General features: G+C 38.0%; 3 protein-coding genes across 5 annotated transcripts in view; all 3 read left to right on the top strand.

The window, feature by feature from the left end:
* Nucleotides 1-699, top strand: part of LOC114728057 (GDSL esterase/lipase At5g33370-like) — a 1,894-nt gene extending 1,195 nt beyond the window's left edge. The window contains exon 5 of the mRNA XM_028914876.1: nt 84-699. Coding sequence (XP_028770709.1) covers nt 84-310 — 227 coding nt within the window. The 3' untranslated portion in view covers nt 311-699. The remainder of the gene's footprint in view (nt 1-83) is intronic.
* Nucleotides 1-22,302, top strand: part of LOC114728053 (probable UDP-N-acetylglucosamine--peptide N-acetylglucosaminyltransferase SEC) — a 27,167-nt gene extending 4,865 nt beyond the window's left edge. Inside the window, exons 4-31 of one of the 3 annotated variants that reach the window (XM_028914871.1) lie at nt 13,312-13,489; nt 14,063-14,208; nt 14,321-14,419; nt 14,524-14,574; nt 14,784-14,900; nt 15,074-15,130; nt 15,711-15,830; nt 16,122-16,184; nt 16,294-16,372; nt 16,655-16,764; nt 16,862-16,915; nt 17,014-17,081; nt 17,171-17,273; nt 17,476-17,678; nt 18,708-18,804; nt 19,095-19,166; nt 19,259-19,335; nt 19,416-19,532; nt 19,619-19,703; nt 19,781-19,948; nt 20,184-20,294; nt 20,392-20,478; nt 20,587-20,714; nt 20,905-20,987; nt 21,153-21,258; nt 21,413-21,559; nt 21,823-21,943; nt 22,032-22,233. In XM_028914871.1, coding sequence (XP_028770704.1) covers nt 13,318-13,489; nt 14,063-14,208; nt 14,321-14,419; nt 14,524-14,574; nt 14,784-14,900; nt 15,074-15,130; nt 15,711-15,830; nt 16,122-16,184; nt 16,294-16,372; nt 16,655-16,764; nt 16,862-16,915; nt 17,014-17,081; nt 17,171-17,273; nt 17,476-17,678; nt 18,708-18,804; nt 19,095-19,166; nt 19,259-19,335; nt 19,416-19,532; nt 19,619-19,703; nt 19,781-19,948; nt 20,184-20,294; nt 20,392-20,478; nt 20,587-20,714; nt 20,905-20,987; nt 21,153-21,258; nt 21,413-21,559; nt 21,823-21,943; nt 22,032-22,145 — 2,955 coding nt within the window. In that variant the 5' untranslated portion in view covers nt 13,312-13,317 and the 3' untranslated portion in view covers nt 22,146-22,233. Of the gene's footprint in view, nt 1-13,311; nt 13,490-14,062; nt 14,209-14,320; nt 14,420-14,523; nt 14,575-14,783; nt 14,901-15,073; nt 15,131-15,601; nt 15,831-16,121; nt 16,185-16,293; nt 16,373-16,654; nt 16,765-16,861; nt 16,916-17,013; nt 17,082-17,170; nt 17,274-17,475; nt 17,679-18,707; nt 18,805-19,094; nt 19,167-19,258; nt 19,336-19,415; nt 19,533-19,618; nt 19,704-19,780; nt 19,949-20,183; nt 20,295-20,391; nt 20,479-20,586; nt 20,715-20,904; nt 20,988-21,152; nt 21,259-21,412; nt 21,560-21,822; nt 21,944-22,031 lie in introns of those variants that run through there. The other 2 variants (XM_028914872.1, XM_028914873.1) reach the window with 2 other exon arrangements.
* LOC114728054 (uncharacterized) lies at nt 4,272-11,669 on the top strand. The gene is given in 14 exon segments (XM_028914874.1): nt 4,272-4,695; nt 4,937-5,108; nt 5,209-5,426; nt 5,898-5,958; nt 6,191-6,263; nt 6,649-6,726; nt 7,016-7,173; nt 7,551-7,719; nt 8,358-8,823; nt 8,931-9,249; nt 9,252-9,328; nt 9,578-9,781; nt 10,632-10,765; nt 11,037-11,669. Coding segments are annotated over 14 exon segments (2,637 nt in total). The 5' UTR covers nt 4,272-4,371; the 3' UTR covers nt 11,221-11,669.

The raw sequence follows: 22,302 nt of genomic DNA, 5'->3' as shown, positions 1-22,302 counted from the left end.
GCGTACTCGTCCATTATATTGTATTGTCGTTAATTAGCTAGGGTGAACTAATGAATTTATTTTGGCTGGGCACGTACGTACAGGGTTTACCACCTCTAAAGTAGCTTGCTGTGGTCAAGGACCCTACAATGGGCTAGGGTTATGCACGCCACTCTCCAACTTGTGCCCCGACCGCAGCTTGTATGCGTTTTGGGATCCATTCCACCCCTCCGAAAAGGCCAACAGACTCATTGTGCAGCAGATCATGACCGGTTCTGCTGCATACATGAACCCTTTCAACCTCTCCACCGTCTTGGCTTTGGATGCATAATCCCCTGATCCATTGCACACATTCCACTTAATCTCTTCAATTGCATAATCACGCATGCCGCTAAATTTTTATCATTACGTGCACGCCTGCGCCTGCGTGTATAAATTTTTAAGAATCCAATCCAATTATATGTTTTCGTTTAATGCCTGCAATGCATGAACCCTTTCGGAACCCGATTGATCTAGTTCTCTATCTAGATGTTGTGTTTCAGTGCTGTGGAATTAAATATATCAGTCACCAATCAATTGGTTATTCTATTAACATGTATACTCCTGGAATGGATGTACTATTTTAATTGGCCTGGTTGTTAGGTGATAGCAAGAAGATAGATCAGCTTATATAAGTCCATGTTATTTAGCTTTTCAAAATGAGTTATCCATTTATATTTATATGGAACGAATTTCAGTGCCCGTCACTTTGATGGGCATTTTAAACTTATCAGATCTGAACCATTTATATTTCACTTGAATGGTCTAGATTTAAAATCTTTAATTAATTATTGTTAAAATAAAAAAAAATATTTTTTAAAAAAATAATAGTTAAGAGATTATCTCTATTTTAGATTTTATAAATATTAAAATAATTATTTCTAATAAATAAAAAAAATCAAATCCAAACCATTCAATCATGAGATATGGATGATTAAGGTCTAATAGGTTTAAAGTGTTCTTCAATGTAATGTGATGGATGCTAAAAGTGATTCCGGTTTATACATACTCACACATGTAAAGCGAGCTGCAGCCGGTAAACATCGGCCTAGCCCTTGAATGAACGCGCATTGTTACGACTCCCAATAACTCCCACGTGTTACGAACTATTGCATGACTGAATGAGGAATGAGACCACTTACAGGTTTGAGAGGCCCTCTCGTATTACAAGCTAGCTTTTGAGACACCTTTGCTTGTACTCCTAACATGCAGTAGAAAACATCCATGTAGCTAGGAACTTAAAATCTGCAAGGCAGTAATTTCTCGGAACATGCAAGATATACTATCCTACATGCGCCTGGGTGACAATGCCCACACGCATAAGGGGTTTACAGCGTTGAGGGACCTAATTTCCACGTTGTATCCATATTCCACCTAATTCGGGTAGTATCTGCAGCAGCAATGACCACTTCCACCTCCCATGGCAAATGTTATGTTTTTTTTTGGGGGGGGGGGGTTGTTGGTGTTAGAGTGTTTCTTCGTTGGCAGTTCAATTATCTCATGGTGGGGAAACTAGTTTCGATGCTCATCACTTTGATGAGCACCATAAGCTCATCAAATCTGAACCGTTTATATCTTATTTGAATTGTCTAGATTTAAAATCTTTAATTAATTATTTCTAAATAAAAAAATACTCCTCCGGTCCTTAATATAGGACCCAATTCTTGAGTTGGTTTTGGTCCTAAATATAAGACCCATTTTTCATATTTATCAATTTTCTCTAAATTACCCCTATAGACACTCCCTCAACTATAATCAAATAGAAGAAGGAGATGAGGTATTAAAAAAGATGATTATGGTGTTTTAGGAAAAATGTGTCACTTTTTTTATAATTAACTAACTTACCTAACTTCCTTAATCTAATCAAATTAGTTAAATGGGTCTTATATTAAGGACCGGAGGAGTATTTTTTTAAAGAATGATAGTTAAGAAATTATCTCTATTTTAAATTCTATACGTATTAAAATAATTATTTTAAATAAATAAAAAATAAAAAATAAATAAGATCTGGACCATCAAAATGAGACATAAACAGTTTAGATTTGATGATTTTGGAGTGCTCATCAAAGTGATGAGCACCGAAATTGGTTCCCTCATGTGGGAGAGTGTTTCCAACCCACAGCTAATTCTAGGCATATCTGACAAAGGAAACACACCTTCGTTCGTTATACATGCATCTTCCAATTCTGCAAAAAATATAATCAACTAAGAGCAATTAATAGCTTTTCTCTTCCAGTCAATCCAAAAATGTTTAATTGACTGGTTTCTCTTCTCTTGCATTTTGAGAAGTGGCATGTGTCTTTTACATTCTATTCTAATATTGACGATATTCCATAATCATAATAACAATAGAAGCATTTTCCCCCCTGAATAATAACAATTAGAATATCAAATTACCTTGGTTATTAATATAAAAGCTATGGATAACTAATTTGTGAATATTAAAAAATTAGGTAGATTAGTTATTTATCATAAATATATATTATTTTTTTAAAAATACTTTTGTTAATCATGTGCATTACAATGAAACCCTTTTATTTAGGACAAAGTAGATTCAGATCATATATTTGGGACCAAATACAATACCTTACAAGCTCTAATTAATTGGCTAAACACTATGTATGACATATTTTCTTTATGCTATTTATGGTCCTTAATATAAGAGTTAGTTAACTAATTTGAGTAAATTAAGAAAATTAGTTACGTGAGTTATTTGTAAAAAATAATTGTCGTCTTTTTCTAAAATATTCTTAATAATCAAGTATATTAGTTATAATTAATATTATTACAAGGACTACTTTGAAAAAAATTAGATAAATATAAGAGACAAAATATGTTATAGTCTTATATTTAGAATCAAAATAAAAGTCAAATAAACTTTTATATTAAGAAACAAAGTTATTATAATACAAAGAGCTTTTTACAAACTGTGCTTTTCTTTTTGGAAAAATTTCAGTTAAGGATTGCAGAAGACAATTTATATTAATCAAGGACCAAAATTTTCTGAAATTTCACTACAGGATCAAGGGACCAAATTGAAATTAAAATTTAAAGTGAGATTACAATAATACCCCTTCATTTTTATTTTATTAAAAAATAAATATTAACCGGAGATATTGTTCCAGCCACTGGCGCTCAGGTGGCCGGAATTTTTTTTTGTTTAAAACAAAGTGGCAAAGGGAGGGTTTGAACCCATGACCCCTTGGCACACCAAAAGGTTTGCAATCACCAAGTCAAGCAACCCATTCAAACATAAGATGCAAGTAAAAATACATATAACAAAACAAACGCAACTGTTTGCGTATAAGTGAACAAGTGAAATTAGACGATTTACAAGTGGAATTCAATAATTTACAACAAAAATTAGGCAATCTACAAATAACATAATAGAAGTCATAATCCCAAATGCAAGTGTTTAAGTGCAAATTAGCAAGTGAAATTTGAAGATTTACAACCCAAATTTGGCAAACACAAGAGAATGCATAACCCAAAATGTAAGTGTTTGAGTGTAAGTGAACAAATAAAATTTGACGATTTACAAGTGGAATTCAGCAATTTACAATAAAAATTAGGCAATTTACAAATAACATAATTGAAGTCAACCTCAAATGCAAGTGTTTAAGTGCAAATGAGCAAGTCATAACCTCAAATAACATAATTGAAGTCATAACTTTAAAAAATTCTGGCCACCGGAGGCCGCCCAGAGCTACTGTTCCGGCCACTGGCGGCGGCAACCACCTGAGCGCCGGTGGCCGGACCTCCGACATCCGATGTCCGGAACATTATCTCCGGTTGATATTTATTTTTTAATAAAATAAAAAGGGAGGGGCATTATTGTAATCTAACTCTAAATTTTAATTTTAATTTGGTACCTTGGTCCTGCAGTAAAATTTCAGAAAATTTTGGCCATTGATTGATATAAATTGTCTTCTACGGTCATTAACTGAAATTTTCCCTTTCTTCTTTTTTTTTTGGGACACTTTTCTTCGTCCTTAACACTGAGGTCTCGTGTTACTTTCAGAAAAGGGGCAAAAAAAAAAAGTTCACGTTACTTTAACATGGACCCGTTGGAAAAAAACCGAAAGATAAATATATTTGGTTTACGCAGATCACACCCCACCCGAGGCGCGGCGTATACAGGCGACGCCAGCTCCTGCTTATAATATAAAAAATACTAAATATTATATTAAATGGTAGTTTTATTTATTTAGTGGTATTTCAGAGAAGATACACTTCATCAGATTGGAGGCGCTAGGCTTCGCTGTTTGCCTCATCAGAATTTTCTCGGCCAGCAGCTGCCTTAGCCGTGTTTCACAGCATCACTCCCTCCGACCCTCCCCACTTCTTATCCTCATGTCCGCTGTTCTCTTGCCCTGCACATCTTTCCCATTCAAATTGAGTCGACTATCTCGTCGAAGCGTTGTTGTTCGCGCTGCGGTTTCAGCTCCAGAGAAGCGAACGAGAAGGAAGAGGCAGCTAAAGGATGACGACCCCGCGCTTGAGAATGGGCTTCGCTTCACTTTCATGGAGGAGCTCATGGACCGGGCCCGGAACCACGACTCCGTCGGTGTCTCTGAGGTTATCTACGACATGATTGCTGCTGGGCTCAGTCCCGGTCCCAGGTCCTTTCATGGCTTGATAGTCTCCCATGTCCTCAACGGCGATGAAGAAGCCGCGGTATTCCTTCTTTTATCATTTGGCTGAACACAATTCCTGCAATGCGCATGTTAAAGCAAATTCATGCGTGCGATCGTTTCGAGTAACATTTTTGTGAACACTGTCTCTGGCTTAAATGTATTTTTTCGCGAAAAATAATAAGACTGAACAAGACAAGAAAAAAAAAGGGGATGGATTTCGGGCTTGAACTCAAACCCAGGGCCATTGCGAAGCTAAAACGTACATCCTTACGCACATGCAGATACAATCGCTGAGAAGAGAGCTGAGTGCAGGGCTTCGCCCTGTTCACGAGACATTTCTGGCCTTGATCAGATTATTTGGGTGCAAAGGGCGTGCCGCCAGAGGTCTAGAAATACTTGCGGCTATGGAAAATCTAAATTTTGACATACGTCAAGCATGGATAGTGCTTATTGGTACGAAACCCTCTGAATTACTTATGTGATGTATTTATCCAACACAGCCTCTTTACATGGTTTTGGACATGGTATTTGTGACCTTTATCATTTCATGCAGAGGAACTTGTTAGGAGCAATCATTTGGAAGATGCCAACCGAGTGTTCTTTGAAGGTGCCAAAGGAGGCCTGAGAGCTACTGATAAGGTTTATGATCTTCTAATTGAGGAAGACTGCAAAGTGGGGGATCATTCCAATGCCTTAGAAATTGCATATGAGATGGAGGCGGCAGGGAGGATGGCAACAACATTTCATTTCAACTGTCTGCTCAGCGTGCAGGTGCCCTTCCTGAACGTGGTCAATGTTCTGATTTTTTTTTCCCCCCGCATTGATGAGATTGAGTAGGTCATAGATGTCAGGACAGCTACAGGCTGCACAAGCAGTTCTTTCTTCTTAGGTATTATCCCTTGGGGACTATTCTGGCCCTGATTCATGGGCCATATTAATATATTTATCCAGTTCCTGAAATTACCAATCAAATCCTTGCTTTGTAATTTGTGGTTCTCTTTTTTATTACAACTCTTCGTGAAGGTAATTAATGTGGTTCTTCTGATGACAAGACGGGGCTGCGGTACATTTTCTGATTTTCACATATTTTGCACAAACAACTGTTATTTTTTTTTGAAATAAATTTGCACTTAACTGTGAAAAACTGATTGAGACTGTTTGATTTTTGCCTGGCTACTTCACATTATGATTAATGAATATTGCACCAAACTTATGTAACCTCTCCTGCTTTAACTGAATTAGGCTACCTGCGGAATACCTGAAATAGCTTTTGCTACATTTCAGAATATGGAGTATGGAGAAGGTCAATGTCTTCTTTTACTTCTTCCATGCCCCTTTTCTGGTGCTTATATTTTCTTATTGATATTAATTCTGTTAACCATTCCAGTATAATCTTGGTTTCATAGTGTGCGTTGCTTGTGTTAAACTTGTCTTCAAGAGCTATGCTCCTTATCAAGCTTCGAATGATTTAAAGATTTTTTCCAACATGCTCTCAAATATTTTTCAATGTGAAATGGATTATCTTTGTGCAACAGATTTTATGAAGCCTGACACGGACACCTACAATTGGGTTATTCAAGCATATACTAGAGCTGAATCTTATGACAGGTTAGTTCACTGCTTGTGTGTCCCATGCACTTCATTTTCATATATCATTATTATGAATGATGGTCTATGTTCTCAAATGGCTTGAAATTGTTAGTCAACCTCAACCTACATGGTTCTCGAAGTATGAGCAAATTTGCTAGGATGAATTGTATAGACTTATCATTTAACACCATTTCCTGCCCCTTTATCTATATACTAAGACATAAGAGACTGTAATGCCTTTAATTTTCTCTTAAATATGCGCTAATTTATTCACATTTTACCTCTTTCACATTTTATGCAGAATAATGTGCAGTCTTCCCCATGGATTCTTTAAATTTAATCTTAACTGGATTGATTAGTATTGTACGTTGATTCTATCACCCTGTTTTTGTATGACACATAGAATGCAAGATGTTGCTGAGTTGCTTGGCATGATGGTTGAAGATCACAAGCGCATACAACCAAATGCTAAGACCCATGCGTAAGACACATTATCTTCATGTGTGTGTGTGTGTTGACTGTTATTTTAAATGCTTTACACATAATAACGTAGCCATTGATAAATTTTGTCATTTTGGGGATAGACTACCATGCATTAATTTTAGTTCCTCACAAGTTTTATGCGCTCTCTAGAGAACTGAATAATAACTCGCAGTCTCTGGGGAAGTATGCATTAGCTGAGCTGCTGAGTTACTTCGCTTTGGAAGCGGGTCTCTGTATTTTGTGAGCTTGACTTTTTCTTCTAGCCTGATTGACCACCTTCTTTTCAGGCTGCTAGTGGAATGTTTTACCAAGTACTGCGTTGTAAGAGAAGCTATCAGGCATTTTCGTGCCCTTAAAAACTTTGAAGGTGGCACAATTTTGCTTCATAATGAAGGGAACTATGGAGATCCACTTTCATTGTATCTACGGGCTTTGTGTCGGGAAGGTATGACTATATTACTTAGTAAGACGGTTGGCTATGAAATTATGTTCAACCTTGGGATATACTCCACTGTAGGGCTATGCATTTGATGTTTATGTGGATAATCAAGAAACGACAATAAACATAACTACTATCATATAGAAAAGGTACTAAGTTCCTAGCGTGAAGATGGATAGTATGTGGTTTACTTAAACAATAGTTGATTTCTACAATTAATCATGTACCTATCTTATATAAATTTATGTTGGCTGTTCCTGATCTGATATTAAGGTTTGTTGAGGAGGAGGGAAAGTTAGAACTAACTTGGGAAGGATTTTTAGCCTGAATGTTTTTACAGCTGTTTCAAATGGTTGCCTCAGCTTAGTCATTTTTAAATTCAGGAAGGATTGTTGAAATGCTTGAAGCTTTGGAAGTTATGGCCAAAGATAAGCAAGCAATTCCACCACGAGCGATGATATTGAGCAGAAAATACCGGACTTTGGTCAGCTCATGGATTGAACCTTTACAAGAGGAGGCTGAACTTGGTTATGAGATCGATTACATTGCTAGGTATTGTTACTGTTGCAATGCTCTTTCCGCATTCTTAGTTGAAAAGTGTGTGTGTGTGTGTGTGAGAGAGAGAGAGACAGTGTCTATCCTTGATTTGGGCACTGAATCCCTAATTGAGTCTGGTATGATTAAGAACTTTTTGGTTGAATTTAAATTACATCTTTTTTCAAAATTGTTGGATGCTGCGCATGAGCAGTTTGCAGATTAAGTATATGTCATTTGATCTCATGTTGATGAATTGTGTTTCTATCGTTTACATCTTTAATACAGTATAACTACAAACTAGGCTGATCTAATTCTAAATATTGATTATAAGTAAAAATAACTTTTTGATACTTGATTATGTGGTAAGGAGGTCCTAGTATATTTTAGCAGTAATAGTCTGCTAGTGGGGTATATTTGGGATAACATGAAGTGAGCCGCGGGTAGTTAGTTGGGGGGGGGGGGTTAAGAGAGGAATGCTTCTAATGATGGTACTCAGCTTGATGATTCATGAATCCTTTGGTTCTCTGTACCAGTTTTCTTGCTTCTTTGTACTACTACTTAGCATATTTTTCTGGTTTCCTTTTTTCTTTCCACCCTCTATTTAAGGCAGGTGCCAGCAATAATCAAAAGCATTCTTCCTATTTTGTTAACAGGTATATCGCAGAGGGTGGCCTTACTGGAGAGCGCAAGCGATGGGTTCCTCGAAGAGGAAAAATGCCTCTAGACCCTGATGCTACTGGATTTATATATTCCAACCCTATGGAAACCTCCTTTAAACAAAGGTGTCTTGAGAAGTGGAAAATGCACCATCGGAAACTTCTAAAGACGTTACAAAATGAAGGACTTTCAGCCTTAGGTGATGGTGTATCTGAATTTGATTACATTAAGGTGGAGGAGAGATTAAAGAAAATTATAAAGGGTCCTGAGCAGAATGTTTTAAAGCCCAAGGCTGCTAGTAAGATGATAGTGTCAGAATTGAAGGAAGAACTGGAAGCCCAAGGTCTGCCAACTGATGGAACTAGAAACGTTCTTTACCAGCGCGTACAGAAAGCAAGGAGAATAAATCGATCTCGTGGTCGGCCCCTTTGGGTTCCTCCTGTGGAGGAAGAGGAAGAAGAGGTAATCCAGTACACGTATACACACATGTTAAAAAATTACCTTTTAATTTATTCTTACCTTGATCTTCCATGTATGATGTGTAAAATTGAATCTGGTCTATTTTTTAGGTGGATGAACAGTTGGATGCATTAATTTCAAGAATAAAGCTGCATGAAGGAGAGACTGAGTTTTGGAAGCGTCGCTTCTTGGGAGAAGCCATGACTAATAATCATGAAAAGTCAGTGGATGCCGGTAAACCTGAGCCTTCTGAAATTTTGGATGATGTTGAAGCTGTGGAAGATGCTGCAAAAGATGTTGAAGATGATGAAGCTGAGGAGGAGGAGGAGGAAGCAGAACAGCCTGAAGAAGCAGAACCAGCAGACAACCAAGATGTAGACAGAGTAAAGGACAATGAAGTTGAAGCTAAAAAGCCTCTTCAAATGATTGGGTTCAATTGTTGAAAGATCCTGACCAACCGAACTCCACATCAAAAAACTCAAAAAGAGCATCAAAGTTGCAGGTCGAGGTATGAAAGTCACATGGTGACCTTTACCCCGTTTTTGGGTGGGGAGATGGTGTTTATCTAACTTGCTTAGGTAGTTAGGCAAATATGCAAAAAATCCCGGGCTATAACCAGCATCTGGGTGAGCATTTTTCTTGATAGTCTTGTGTGCCACGTCCATGTGCTCATATTTTCTGTCAATTTCGCAATCGTTTAATTTTGCTTTTTGAACTTTGTTAATGCGCTTTTGGGACCTAAAGAATTTCCATGCAGGATGACGATGACGATGATTGGTTTCCTGAGGATATATTTGAGGCATTTAAGGAGCTAAGAAAAAGGAAAGTGTTTGATGTATCAGACATGTATACCATAGCTGATGCCTGGGGGTGGACATGGGAGAAGGAATTTAAGAACAAATGTCCACGTAGGTGGTCTCAGGAATGGGAAGTTGAGTTAGCCATTCAAGTTATGCAGAAGGCAAGCAACCACACCTTTATCACATCTTCATGTGAATCCTATTTTTAGCTGTCATTTGTATGGTTTTTGTTGTTGATTCTTAAATTGGTTTCAGCTACTAGTTAACTTGATTTCATGTAGACATCAGAATTTTTGCTTCTTCAATAGCATCAAGTCTTACCCCAATAAGTGAAGTTAGCTATATGGATTGCAAAACGCTTGATATGTCATTCACCAAGAGGTTCTGATTCATAACCTCCTTAAGTGTCTTTCTTGGTCTCCCTTTGTGCTGTGTTTGGTTAGCATGCAAGAAATATTTGAGATTATGTTTTTAATTTGTCAACTGAAAGTAGTTTGGCTAGTTTGGTTCACAAGTTTTGACTAGTTTCTTTCTACGTGGAACTGCTCCTTTTGCTCTCTTCAGCTATGTTTTGGAGTGGTACGTGTGGCAACATGCGTTTCTCTCTCCATTGGAAACGAAATATTGTTTGAATGGTCTCATGCTGATGTTGTAATGATTAGGGCTAATGGGCAAATTTGTCCCGAAAGTTTTCATTCAAGAGCGACGAGCACTTGAAAAGTTTTTTTGGATGTGAATTTACCTCGGAAGTTTAAAATCGTAGCAATTTTATGATTTTTGGTTAATTCATAATGTAAATGTAAAATAAATTCAATATATTCAATATATATATATATATATATATATATCTTGTGACCATCTACGAGACTTTCTCTGGTCTTGCTAAAAGTTCTGTATGATATTAGGAGCCATACGTAACACATACACGTACATAGTGGTTTCTTGATTGCCCTCCGTACTTTGAGGATGAAAAACTAAATGCTGAATGGGATGTTGGGTTGCATGATGCAGGTTATAGAACTGGGAGGAACCCCAACTATTGGCGACTGTGCTATAATCTTGCGTGCTGCCATAAGAGCACCTTTGCCTTCATCTTTCTTGACGATATTGCAGACAACTCATAGTCTTGGTTATAAATTTGGGAGGTAATTCCATTTTCTTTTTAATGACGATGCTCTTGTAATTCTTCTGCATTGGTCTCCCCGATGTATGAAAATCTTGAAACTCATTCTGATGTTTTCTTTAAATGCTAAAGCTCTACATAACTTTATAGCAAGGTTTTCTTTTCTTTCTTTCTTCCTTCTGGTCATTGACTGCATTAATGGATGTCGGCCTACCGGGTTATGTTTACCACTTTCCTTGTTCCCCTATATGTCGTTCGCCGCTTATAGGTTCCTTTTTAATCCCAAATTTCAGACCGCTTTATGATGAGATCATCTCAGTGTGCCTTGATCTCGGGGAGCTAGATGCGGCTGTAGCAGTAGTTGCTGACTTGGAGACGACAGGGATCGTAGTTTCAGATGAGACCTTGGACAGGGTGATATCAGCTAAACAGGTGATTGACAACACCTCCAATGCCGGTGGTGCTGAATCATCGTAAGTCTATTGCTGCCGTTCTGTGCTTCAAATTTTGAGAGAGGTCAAAAGCTATGAATATTCCTAAAATTAAAAAGTTACTGAAAATTGAAGCACATGCTCTCAGCGGGGGATTCCTTAGTCCTAGGGAGGTGATGTGATTTTTGGAGTTTCTGCCCTGTCCATGGCCTTGTCATCCTCATTGCTCTCCACGCATACCAGTTGCAACGGAGGAGCTTGGGAATCCAGATATGCGAATGACAATTCCAAGTTTCCAACTTCCCTGCTGACCATTACACCTCAGTCTTTCTCAAATCTAATGAAGCCAAACTCTGCTTCTCCGGTGGAATCGAAAGCGGCTTTTCTCTACTGACTGTAGATATTACTTCAGTTTTGTACTGTTGGATTACGTACGGTGATTCAAAATTGATAATTTTTTAAACAAATAAATTAATTAAAGCTCCTTAAAAAACATTTTTGCGCTCTGTAAAATTTCACACTTCCTAAGTATGGCCATAAACTACTTAAAATAAGTTAAAATTAAACACTCCTCAAGTTGAGCATGATGGAATTCTCATTGTCGCCCATCCACAATCCAACATTATTTGCTTCCCTTTTTGTGGAATCCGTCAAAATTGACGTTATTTTTCTAAAGGTAATTTTGGTCTTTTAATCATACTTGTTGGAAAAAATTGTTAAACATATTTTTTAAGGTTAATACGATTCTTGGTCTTTAAAATTTGTCCTCATTTTGGTTCTTTTTGGTTCTAGTTCTTCAAGAAGCGAAATGATTTAAGTTTCTGTTGAATTATAAGGATTAAAATTTTAAATGAAAAAAACTTGAGAGATTAAAATCAAAATGAGACTAGAAATCATGTTAATCCTATTTTTTAAGCCAATTTAACTCAGTTTCTTTTGTTTTAATTTTTATCCCTTTTTTTCCCCAAATAAGCGTGGTGTGAAACGATAACAAGATTATTCCAAGGCTTGCGAAGGATATTTTATGAAATAGAAATAGGAACAAAAAATGGAACCAAGTTTTAAGAATACATATGGCATGGCACGAAAAAGTAATAAGATCCTAGTATCATTTTTCTGCAGGCATTTGTGTATTATTGATGCAGTGGAAGTTCTCAAAAATAGCAAAGGAACAAATTGGTCTTGTTCAGAATTCAAAAACGTGAAATAACTTCTTTTTGGTTAACCAAAAGGAGGTTCCTTGGCAAAAGATCTTGTTCGTTTTCTTCAAAAGCCACAGTTCCTTCTGCATAGCAAAGGCAGCATGACAATACGTGGAAAAAATAGCGGACGATGTCCATAGCCGTGAACAGTGAATACTGAAGGCAAGGGTTAGTACTCAGAACAACAAAAGTGGTTTTGGCATTGAGATGGGCGGCCGATTTCTTTCCCCGCTATCACATGACGTCAAACAATGGACAGTTAGTGCGGTGGCCGGATGACGAGGGACGGCATCGGGCTAAGGGGATGTGCAAGTTCCGTTTTTTCAGGTGGGAGCTCGGTGACAAGGCAAGGTGGTTAGACGGGTTAGCAGACGAGAGTAGATTAGTGTCAGCATTTCGCTTGAAAAGGGGGAAAAATCCTCAACACCCTATGCGTTCTTCCATCATATTCTACGAGGAAAAAACATACTGTGAAAAGAGCGGTTTTTTTTCTTTCCCAAATCATTTTTTACCTAGGAGAAGGAACTCATCACCGGCCAAAATATTAAAAGCTCACAAGGAGCCATGTCATTTCCATGGCACATTCTTGTGTAAAATTTCCAATGACACTCAAGTATCTGAAGATCCGCTTACGCGTCTTCCACTGTGGGAAGAAATTAAAAAAGTCTACTTACGTGTCAGTCCTCCACCTGATATCACCTTCCTTCTCCATTATCAACGGTCCAGATCTCTTCTCTAGCGCGCAAATAAAAGCCCTTTCACCTCCAACTCTCCCCTTCCTCCGCGTCATTCCAGAACACCCTCGAAAATTTCCCCTTAGGGTTTGGATTTCCCGGCCTCCGATCTCTCTCATCTTTCTGGCGATCCTCTCTTTATGATCTTCTCCCGCTCCCGATTTTGGTGATCCCTTCCTCCCTCTCTTACTCCGCCTCGAGATCACCATGATCTCTGTGCAGGGCGACCATCGCCACCATCATCTTCACCCCCAGCTCCCCGGCTCTGGCAGCATAACTCGCCCTTCCTTCACTGCTGATCGGGTCGAGTCTTTCTCCGTCAAGCCTGAGCCTTCGGCACTCTCTCTACTGCCGTTGCATCGTCATGATTCTAATGAAGGTGTGGTTTTCTCTCGCTTAGTATCCAATTGAGTTTAAACGTGGACGAATATACGAGGAAGTTTGGGATGCACTACCCTTTTTATTTTCCTTAATTACTTTTTCTTCTGCACTTATTATCAGTTCTATGCATCCTTGTCATTTTGCTAATACTGATACTCAGATCTTTGTGGAAATAAGCTCGTTATTGGTTGACGTCTCGATGATCTCCAATCACGTCTTCATGTTTTGTAGATAGAGCTTTTATTGGGACTGTTTTAAATATTTCAAATCCCTCCCTTCCCTTGGTGCACACTTATACTGTGTCCTGAAGGCTGGTTTGGTGAACAGTAAATAGCTTAGTCTTGTGCTTTTTAGAGTCGCCCCCCTTCCTTCAGCGAACACATCGCAAATTCAGCATCTCTAAACTTTTGCTATCGACCCATACGTTTGATCTATAGCTTATTTAAGTCGATATACTCCACGGACTACATTCGACGCTTCTCTTATTTCAGAGAAGGCTTATTTACACTATGTATTTCATGTGTCAATAATCGTGCCAACTAATTTACACCCCGGGTTATCTCCTAAACAGTTGATGAAGATTTGCACATAACTCTTGCACACCAAATGTACAAGACTGGCAATTACAAACAAGCACTTGAGCATAGCAGTACTGTTTATGAGAGAAATCCACTCCGCACTGACAATTTGCTACTTCTGGGCGCAATTTATTATCAGGTTTCTTTCTTTCTGTTATCATGTAATGTCTTTGATGACTCCATATGATCCTCAGCATCTCCTTCTTGTTCACCTACGTTGCATTTGACTATGCGAGCCTATTTGTCTGTAGTTGCATGATTTCGACATGTGCATTGCCAAAAATGAAGAAGCACTTCGAATTGAACCTCATTTTGCCGAGTGTTATGGGAACATGGCAAATGCATGGAAGGTGGGTAAAGTTGCTATGAAAGGAAATGACTTGTTTTACATATTTATATGCAGCTTTTGAATTCTGTGCATCTTCTGCTATTAATAAAATTATCCTTTGTGCAGGAGAAAGGCAATATTGACCTTGCTATTCGCTACTACTTGATAGCCATTGAGGTCTGTAAGCAATTAACTATTAATAGTTTTATACTTCTAATATTTTTGTGAATTTATTTTTTTACTATGACATTCTGCCTTGTGATTTGCAAGTAACTTAAAGCTGCTGTTTTATTTCCTATTTTCCTCCTTCACCAAATCTGCAGTTTCACCACAATGTTATTTATGCTAAAGTCGTCTCTTGTGTTTTTTTGATTCTGCTGCTGTAGCTTCGGCCTAATTTTGCTGATGCATGGTCAAACTTAGCTAGTGCGTACATGCGCAAAGGAAGACTTAATGAAGCAGCACAGTGTTGTCGTCAAGCACTATCCATTAATCCTCTAATGGTATTCTCTCTGGATTCTAGCTTATATATTTTTGATAAGCAATTGATATCTAGCTCATATTTTTGATAAACAATTGACTTCATATGAAGTTTCATGTTCTTGGACGTGATGATTGCTTGGGCATTGTATATGTTGTGGTTTATTGATGTTTATGAGATACCTGTGTAATGCAGGTTGACGCCCATAGCAACTTGGGGAATTTAATGAAAGCTCAAGGGTTGGTGCAAGAAGTAAGTCCGAGCTTATTGAATTTCATTGTTTAAGTGGATGCCTCCTTTGTATTTTTTTTAATCCTGTAGATTTCCTTCTTGAATTTTCATATCTTGTAGCATAGGGGACAAGTCTTTGCTTTTCTTTGACTCCTGTTACAACCCACAACCCGCAACTGGATTTTAATATAACACTTCCAGCTGCTAGAATCGATACTGTCTCTGAACAGTGAATTGGCTTCCCAGTTTTAGCCAATGTTCTGCTGGATTCCCCAGTACGGCTTCCCACTGTCATTATGCTGGCACACTGTTTTCGTTTCTTTTCTTTTCTTTTTTTTAATTTTTTTTTTAAGGCTCAATGCAGTTCGCTGTGCGTTGGCCTAGAAGCCTGGAAGCTCCTTCATGCTTAGTATTTTGTACCCTGCGTCTCTTGTTTACATTTTAGTTACTGATTTAAATGATTCGTGCGTGGAACTGTGTCAAAATTCACAGTTCGGTACAGATGTCAAGTTCTTGTCTTCAAGCCAGGGCTCAGATGATGGTTGGTCTTGTTGTAACTTCTCCAAGACTGCAAATAGTCAGAATCTAACATTTTGTGCAGGCATACAGTTGCTATCTTGAGGCGTTGCGCATTCAACCCACTTTTGCTATTGCATGGTCAAATCTTGCTGGTCTGTTTATGGAATCTGGTGATCTCAACCGGGCACTTCAGTATTACAAGGTATCTCTTGTATATGCTATATTCATAATCTTGGACTTTGCAGGGTTGACCGCACTGGGTTGTCTAGATTATTTCTACTGCTAATATGTTTTTCTCGTTTATCAAATTGAACTTCATCTGTAATTGCAGCAACTTGTATTTAATAAGTATGCGGTGATTATGCCATCTGAAATCTCTCTATTTCTTGGTTCTGATATAATGAGAGAGAAAATCATGTCAATGATACTTCTCCCATATCTTTAGGGCAGATATTCTGACTCTGCTTATGTTTTCCTAACCCAAAAAACACAGGAAGCTGTGAAACTCAAACCCTCCTTTCCTGATGCATATCTGAACCTTGGGAATGTATACAAGGTTAGTTCAAAACGCCATGTCAGTATGAATGGTTGGATTAAATTACTTTAATTACCATACATTACGTGAATTGTTATTGGATGAAACAATGATGGTTTTCCTTTGTCAGGCTTTAGGGGTGCCTCAAGAGGCTATTGCATGTTATCAACATGCACTGCAAACTCGACCAAATTATGCTATGGCTTATGGTGAGTTCCACCGGTTTATGATTGTAACTTATTTTACTGCTACTTTTGATTGCTTTGTGGAAGATGGGGGCGAAGCAAATGGCGGAACAGGATGGTGTCATTTTGCTGCATGCTTGCTTCCCCCCTTTCCTTTGATAGTCTAGCTATAGCTCTATTAGTTTCTAATTTGATGGTGACAGATCTCATGATGGTCCTAAGAGCCCTGAATTTGACTTTATGTTGATTGGCGTGCTTAGATTTTGCCAAGTGTCATTTGTAATCACTTGATTTCATGTTGCTCAGGTAATTTGGCCAGTACATACTATGAGCAAGGCCAACTAGACCTGGCAATTTTACATTATAAGCAAGCTGTGGCATGCGATCCCAGATTTTTGGAGGCCTATAACAATTTGGTAGATTCTTTTGTTGTGTCTCAGTTTTATTTTGACGTAAGCCAGATGGTCAAACTTGTTGCTCAATAGCATAATTTTCTTTGGAATTCTTCTGTAGGGCAATGCGCTAAAAGATGTTGGCAGAGTAGAGGAAGCAATCCAGTGCTACAATGTATGCTTTTCTCATGAAGTGTGGTTTTATTTTTGTTTAGGTCAACAAATGACTATAATATCTGTCCTATTACTAAACTACTCTTTATTGGCGTGAAGCAATGCCTTTCATTACAACCTAACCATCCGCAAGCACTCACCAACCTTGGAAATATATACATGGAATGGTACTTATTTGTGATAACTACATTTTAAATCTTCTCATTAGTAATGGTACGAGATATAGTGATTATCCCGGTTCAAAATTTTTATTCAGGAATATGGTTGCTGCTGCTGCTTCATATTACAAGGCTACATTGAGTGTAACTACTGGACTTTCTGCTCCTTTCAACAATCTTGCCATCATATATAAGCAGCAGGTAGCTATACCTCTCATAAAATATGTTCAGTGGATAGTAGGTGTCCATCTTAGTTAGTGTCAATGAATTATGGGTCCAGTCTACGTGGTTTTGGCTGAATGTAGAACTATGAGGATCAGAAATATAGCTCTAAACGTTACTATCAATGAGAATACTGCTTATGATTTAATTTGTTAAATTATTTCCGGTCACTTTATTGCAGGGGAACTATGCAGATGCCATATCATGCTACAATGAGGTTCTCCGCATTGATCCTTTGGCAGCCGATGGGCTTGTAAACAGGGGCAATACTTATAAGGAGATTGGTAGAGTTAGTGATGCTATCCAGGACTATATACGAGCCATTGCTGTCAGGCCCACGATGGCTGAGGCCCATGCCAATCTGGCTTCGGCGTATAAAGATAGGTAATGAGTCTTTCAAATTTCTCTTGATGGCAATGCAGCTATTGTCAGCTGGCTTTTACTGATATTGTTGAGGTTTCCATTTGTATGCTAAGATCTTTTGTTCCCAAACAACTCCCCAGCGATTTAAATTCTATGCATAGTCTACACAACTTCTTGAGTCGCTGATGGGTTGATAACAATTGGGCCAGAAGTGAAAGCATATTATAAGAGATTTAGAAGTGTTAGCTCCTAATGATCTGGCAGGTGGGGCAAATGCGGGAACCCAACCATTAATTGACATTGGTCATGGATTTTAAGAGAGGTAGAGAGACTGAAGGTTAGGTGTTAGAAGATTTTATCAGGGTTGTACGTAGCGAGAGTGCCAGCTTCTCAATAACTAATAGCAGCTGCTTTTCTTTGTGATGTTATCATCATTTTCTGCTGCTTCTGTTCGGCTATTTACCTCAGTTAGCTGTAGCTAAGGGCTATCCATGTACTTGGGAGTTCAAACAATTGCAATGTTTCTGATGTGTTTGATTGAGTTGAAGTGAAAGAAATTATTTTTGAATTGTGTAGCAATTTTTGATTTGTTTTGGTGAGTGTCTTTTGCTCCCCCCAATCCTATTTATATTACGGGTTGCCTTCGAGAAGCTTTTCATGGTCTTATAAGTCACTTTACAAAATCTATGAAGTAATTAATATTTTTTCCAATAATTCCCTTGGTATTAGTTGGTATATTTGTGATGGAGAGGGGGATTAGAAAAGAATAGTATTGGTTTAGAGTTATGCTTTGGTTTTTATTTATTTAAATTATATATTATTCAAATGTTTGGTAATAATTTTGAGTTACTTTGCTTTTTGGTACCTTAAAGTATATTTATATTTTTAATTGTCATATTTATTAAATGGGATCTTCTGATCTCTGGTCCAATCCTTGGACTCGATTCTTTGAGCCTGATATTATCACTTCTTTAGTAGTATCTTCTCTTTGTGGCATGTGGATTTTATTTCCCAATTGATCTCTCAGCATTTTGTTTTATATTTGTACAGTGGACATGTAGAGGCTGCGATAAAGAGCTATAGACAAGCATTGATACTTCGTCCAGACTTTCCCGAAGCTACTTGCAATCTTCTGCACACGCTTCAGGTATCGTAAAGAATTTATTTCCCCCCTTAGTATGTTTTTTTTGATGATGTCCTTTTATGAAGGGAACCATTCACTGTAATCTCTAAATTTGTTCTGGAGTATCAGGATTAAACTTGTTTTGTCTTGATTCTCTTTACTTGAGCACATGTGTACACTGTTATGCTTGGTCGTTTTTAGCTGGCTTTGTGGTCAATTCACTTTTTTTAATTTCTAAGTCAATCCATTATTGGAAAGCTGCATTTTCATAAATTGTTTGGGACCTAATAAGATAATCTCGTGTCAAATTGTAGTGTGTCTGCTGTTGGGAGGATCGTGATAAGATGTTCAAGGAAGTTGAAGGGATAATCAGACGGCAGATCAATGTCAGGATCAACATTATCGTTATATTTATTTGAGCATATGACATGTACATCTCTTGTTGATTATCGTTTTGTTGTGATTTTCTGCTGTCCAGATGTCTGTTCTTCCGAGTGTCCAGCCTTTCCATGCAATAGCATATCCTCTTGACGCAATGCTTGCTCTTGAAATTAGGTATGGGATTTTCCGTGAGATGGAAAGTGTTGTTCAAAGCTATGCTGCTAATTCATAATGTTTTGTCCTCATCTTTGCAGCCGTAAATATGCTGCACACTGCTCCTTGATTGCTTCTCGATTTTCTCTTCCTCCATTTAGCCACGCTGCTCCTATTCCAATCAAACGTGAGGGAGGCTTTGAGAGACTAAGGGTTGGGTATGTTATTGAATGTCGTTTTTCAACTCATCCGACCTTGCAGCCCTTGTTCTTTTATTCAACTATGGGATTCTTTTGGGTTGTAGGTATGTGAGCAGTGATTTTGGTAATCATCCACTGTCTCATCTCATGGGATCTGTTTTTGGCATGCACAACAGGAAGAATGTTGAGGTATTTAGCTTTTACAACTTCTATATGATTTCTGGATTTGCTTCCTCTTGGTGTGTCAATTGGTGTTCTCTGTGTAGGTGTTCTGCTATGCTTTAAGTTCAAATGATGGGAGTGAATGGAGACAACGCATTCAGTCTGAAGCCGAGCACTTTGTAGATGTATCTGCCATGTCATCTGATATGATTGCTAAAATGATTAATGATGATAAGATTCAAATTCTTGTCAACCTTAATGGTTATACAAAGGTAGCTGTTCCCCCCTTTTCTGTGGTCATTTGTTTGTGGTATCTATTTGGTGAGAACATCAGATGTTCCTTTTATATGTTAGGCTGCAAATTTATTCATTTTTAAATTTCATGCGCTGGTTGGATGAAAGTTTTGTTATACTCTTATTTGGAGGTGAATCTTGAAATTCTGATAGCGCAGTTTAATGTTGTGTTACATTTGATTACCCAGTGTTGTTGTCCGATTTTTTATGCAGGGCGCCAGAAATGAGATATTTGCTATGCAACCTGCACCTATTCAAGTTTCATATATGGGGTTCCCTGGAACTACTGGGGCTACTTATATTGACTACTTGGTCACTGATGAGGTTGAATCACTTGCATACTTGAATCAATCATTTTTTTTTTTTGGGGTGTTATGGACTCATCTGACATTTTTTTTTTGCTGCTTAAAATTTCGTCCAGTTTGTTTCCCCACTGCAGTGTGCACATATCTATTCTGAAAAGCTGGTCCATCTTCCCCACTGCTACTTTGTAAATGATTATAAACAGGTTAGACTTATGGACTGGTAAAATTTAGTAGTAGTCCAATTCCATGTTGTGGTCTTTCGTACATTGATACATGGCATTGAATCTCTGTGCTTTGCCACTTCTGTTCAGAAAAATCAGGATGTGTTAGATCCAAAGTGCCGGCAAAAACGAGCAGATTATGGTCTGCCAGAGAATAAATTTATATTTGCATGCTTTAATCAGTTGTACAAGATGGATCCGGAGATCTTTAATACATGGTAATGTTGGATGCTCTTTATTAGTTATTTAATGAATAATTAGCTCTTGCTTTTAGTGTCAACATTATCATCAAAATCTGGCAGTTCATGCTGAATAGGTTTGCTTTTATGGAATATAGCTACTTTTTCATTCTCCTTTATTGTGGTAGTGGCATTTTTATTGCTCATGTGTCTGCTTGTTCTATTCCAGGTGCAATATTCTCAAACGCGTGCCAGACAGCGCGCTCTGGCTCCTGAGATTTCCTGCGGCTGGTGAAATGAGACTGAGGGCATGTATGTGGTGTTAAATGATGCGTTGAAATGTTTGTGTCTGATTGGGAAAATGTGTGATCCTTGCCGTTAGTTTGCTCTGCACTTGTATTGTTTATATTTTAATCTTGTAGTATTTGGAGGGATTCATTTTCTTGTCATCATTTGTGATTTCTGGACTTATTTCAGATGCTGCCGCACAAGGGGTCCAGCCAGATCAAATTATTTTCACGGATGTTGCCATGAAGAATGAACACATCAGGCGCAGTGCTTTAGCAGACTTGTTCCTTGACACGTAAATTTGTTTATCATTTTACTCTTTTTTGGCCGTGATTCACCCTTTGCCCTTCTTTTCTAATTGCTTCTATTCAGTGAAGCAGTTTTGTATGTGGCTTCTGAAGAGTTGGTTATATATTTTTAGTAGTGATAGAGTTGGTTATGTTTTTTAGGCCTTTATGCAATGCTCATACCACGGGAACAGACATATTATGGGCTGGCTTGCCCATGATTACCCTGCCTCTTGAGAAAATGGCCACGAGAGTTGCTGGTTCCCTTTGTCTTGCCACTGATCTGGGGGATGAGATGATTGTGAGCAGGTAAATTTCTCTCTATAAAAATAGGTTCTATATAGTATTGCTGACTCCTTGAAGGATGGATTTAGAGTACAATCCTTATTAAGTAGGTGATGTTTAAATCATAGCCTTTTTTTAAATTATTATGGTGCTTGATTTTGTTTCTTTAATCTTCTACGTATATGTCATTTAACACGACAATCAATGAACCATACTTCTAATGTGTGTCTTATCTGAGGTATATATTTAAAGTTTTTTGAACTGCTTTGTTCTTTAAATCATGTTAGCATGAAAGAGTATGAGGAGAGAGCGGTATCACTGGCTTTGAACCGTTCAGAGCTTCAGGCCCTTACTAACAGGCTCAAAGCTGTCCGTATGACTTGCCCTCTATTCGACACAGCCCGCTGGGTGAGTTAGTGGATATGATGGTTTCCTTCTAATGGTTATTCCATTGTCCGCTGTGGCGTGATTTTGAAGCTATGTTGAAACTTTGCAGGTGACTAATCTTGAAAGGGGGTATTTTAAAATGTGGAATTTGCATTGCTCTGGTCAGCGTCCGCAACATTTCAAGGTCACCGAGAATGATATCGAATGCCCCTATGATAGATAGGTGTTAGAAAATTAGACGGGAATGTAGATAAGAAAATCAAGAGAAAGTAGTGGTTATCTTGAATTGTTGGCGGGTGCTGTAGTAATTCATATAATACAAATTGTGACGGACTTCGCATCTATTAAAGGAAATATTTGCTTTCATCTTGGCTGTTAAA

Source organism: Neltuma alba, unplaced genomic scaffold (assembly GCF_004799145.2).
Source record: "Neltuma alba isolate B1F8T4 unplaced genomic scaffold, ASM479914v2 tig00012518_pilon, whole genome shotgun sequence".
NCBI classification, from domain to species: Eukaryota; Viridiplantae; Streptophyta; class Magnoliopsida; order Fabales; family Fabaceae; genus Neltuma; species Neltuma alba.
Note: the sequence above shows the minus strand (reverse complement) of the source record. Positions and strands in the feature narration are given on the sequence as shown.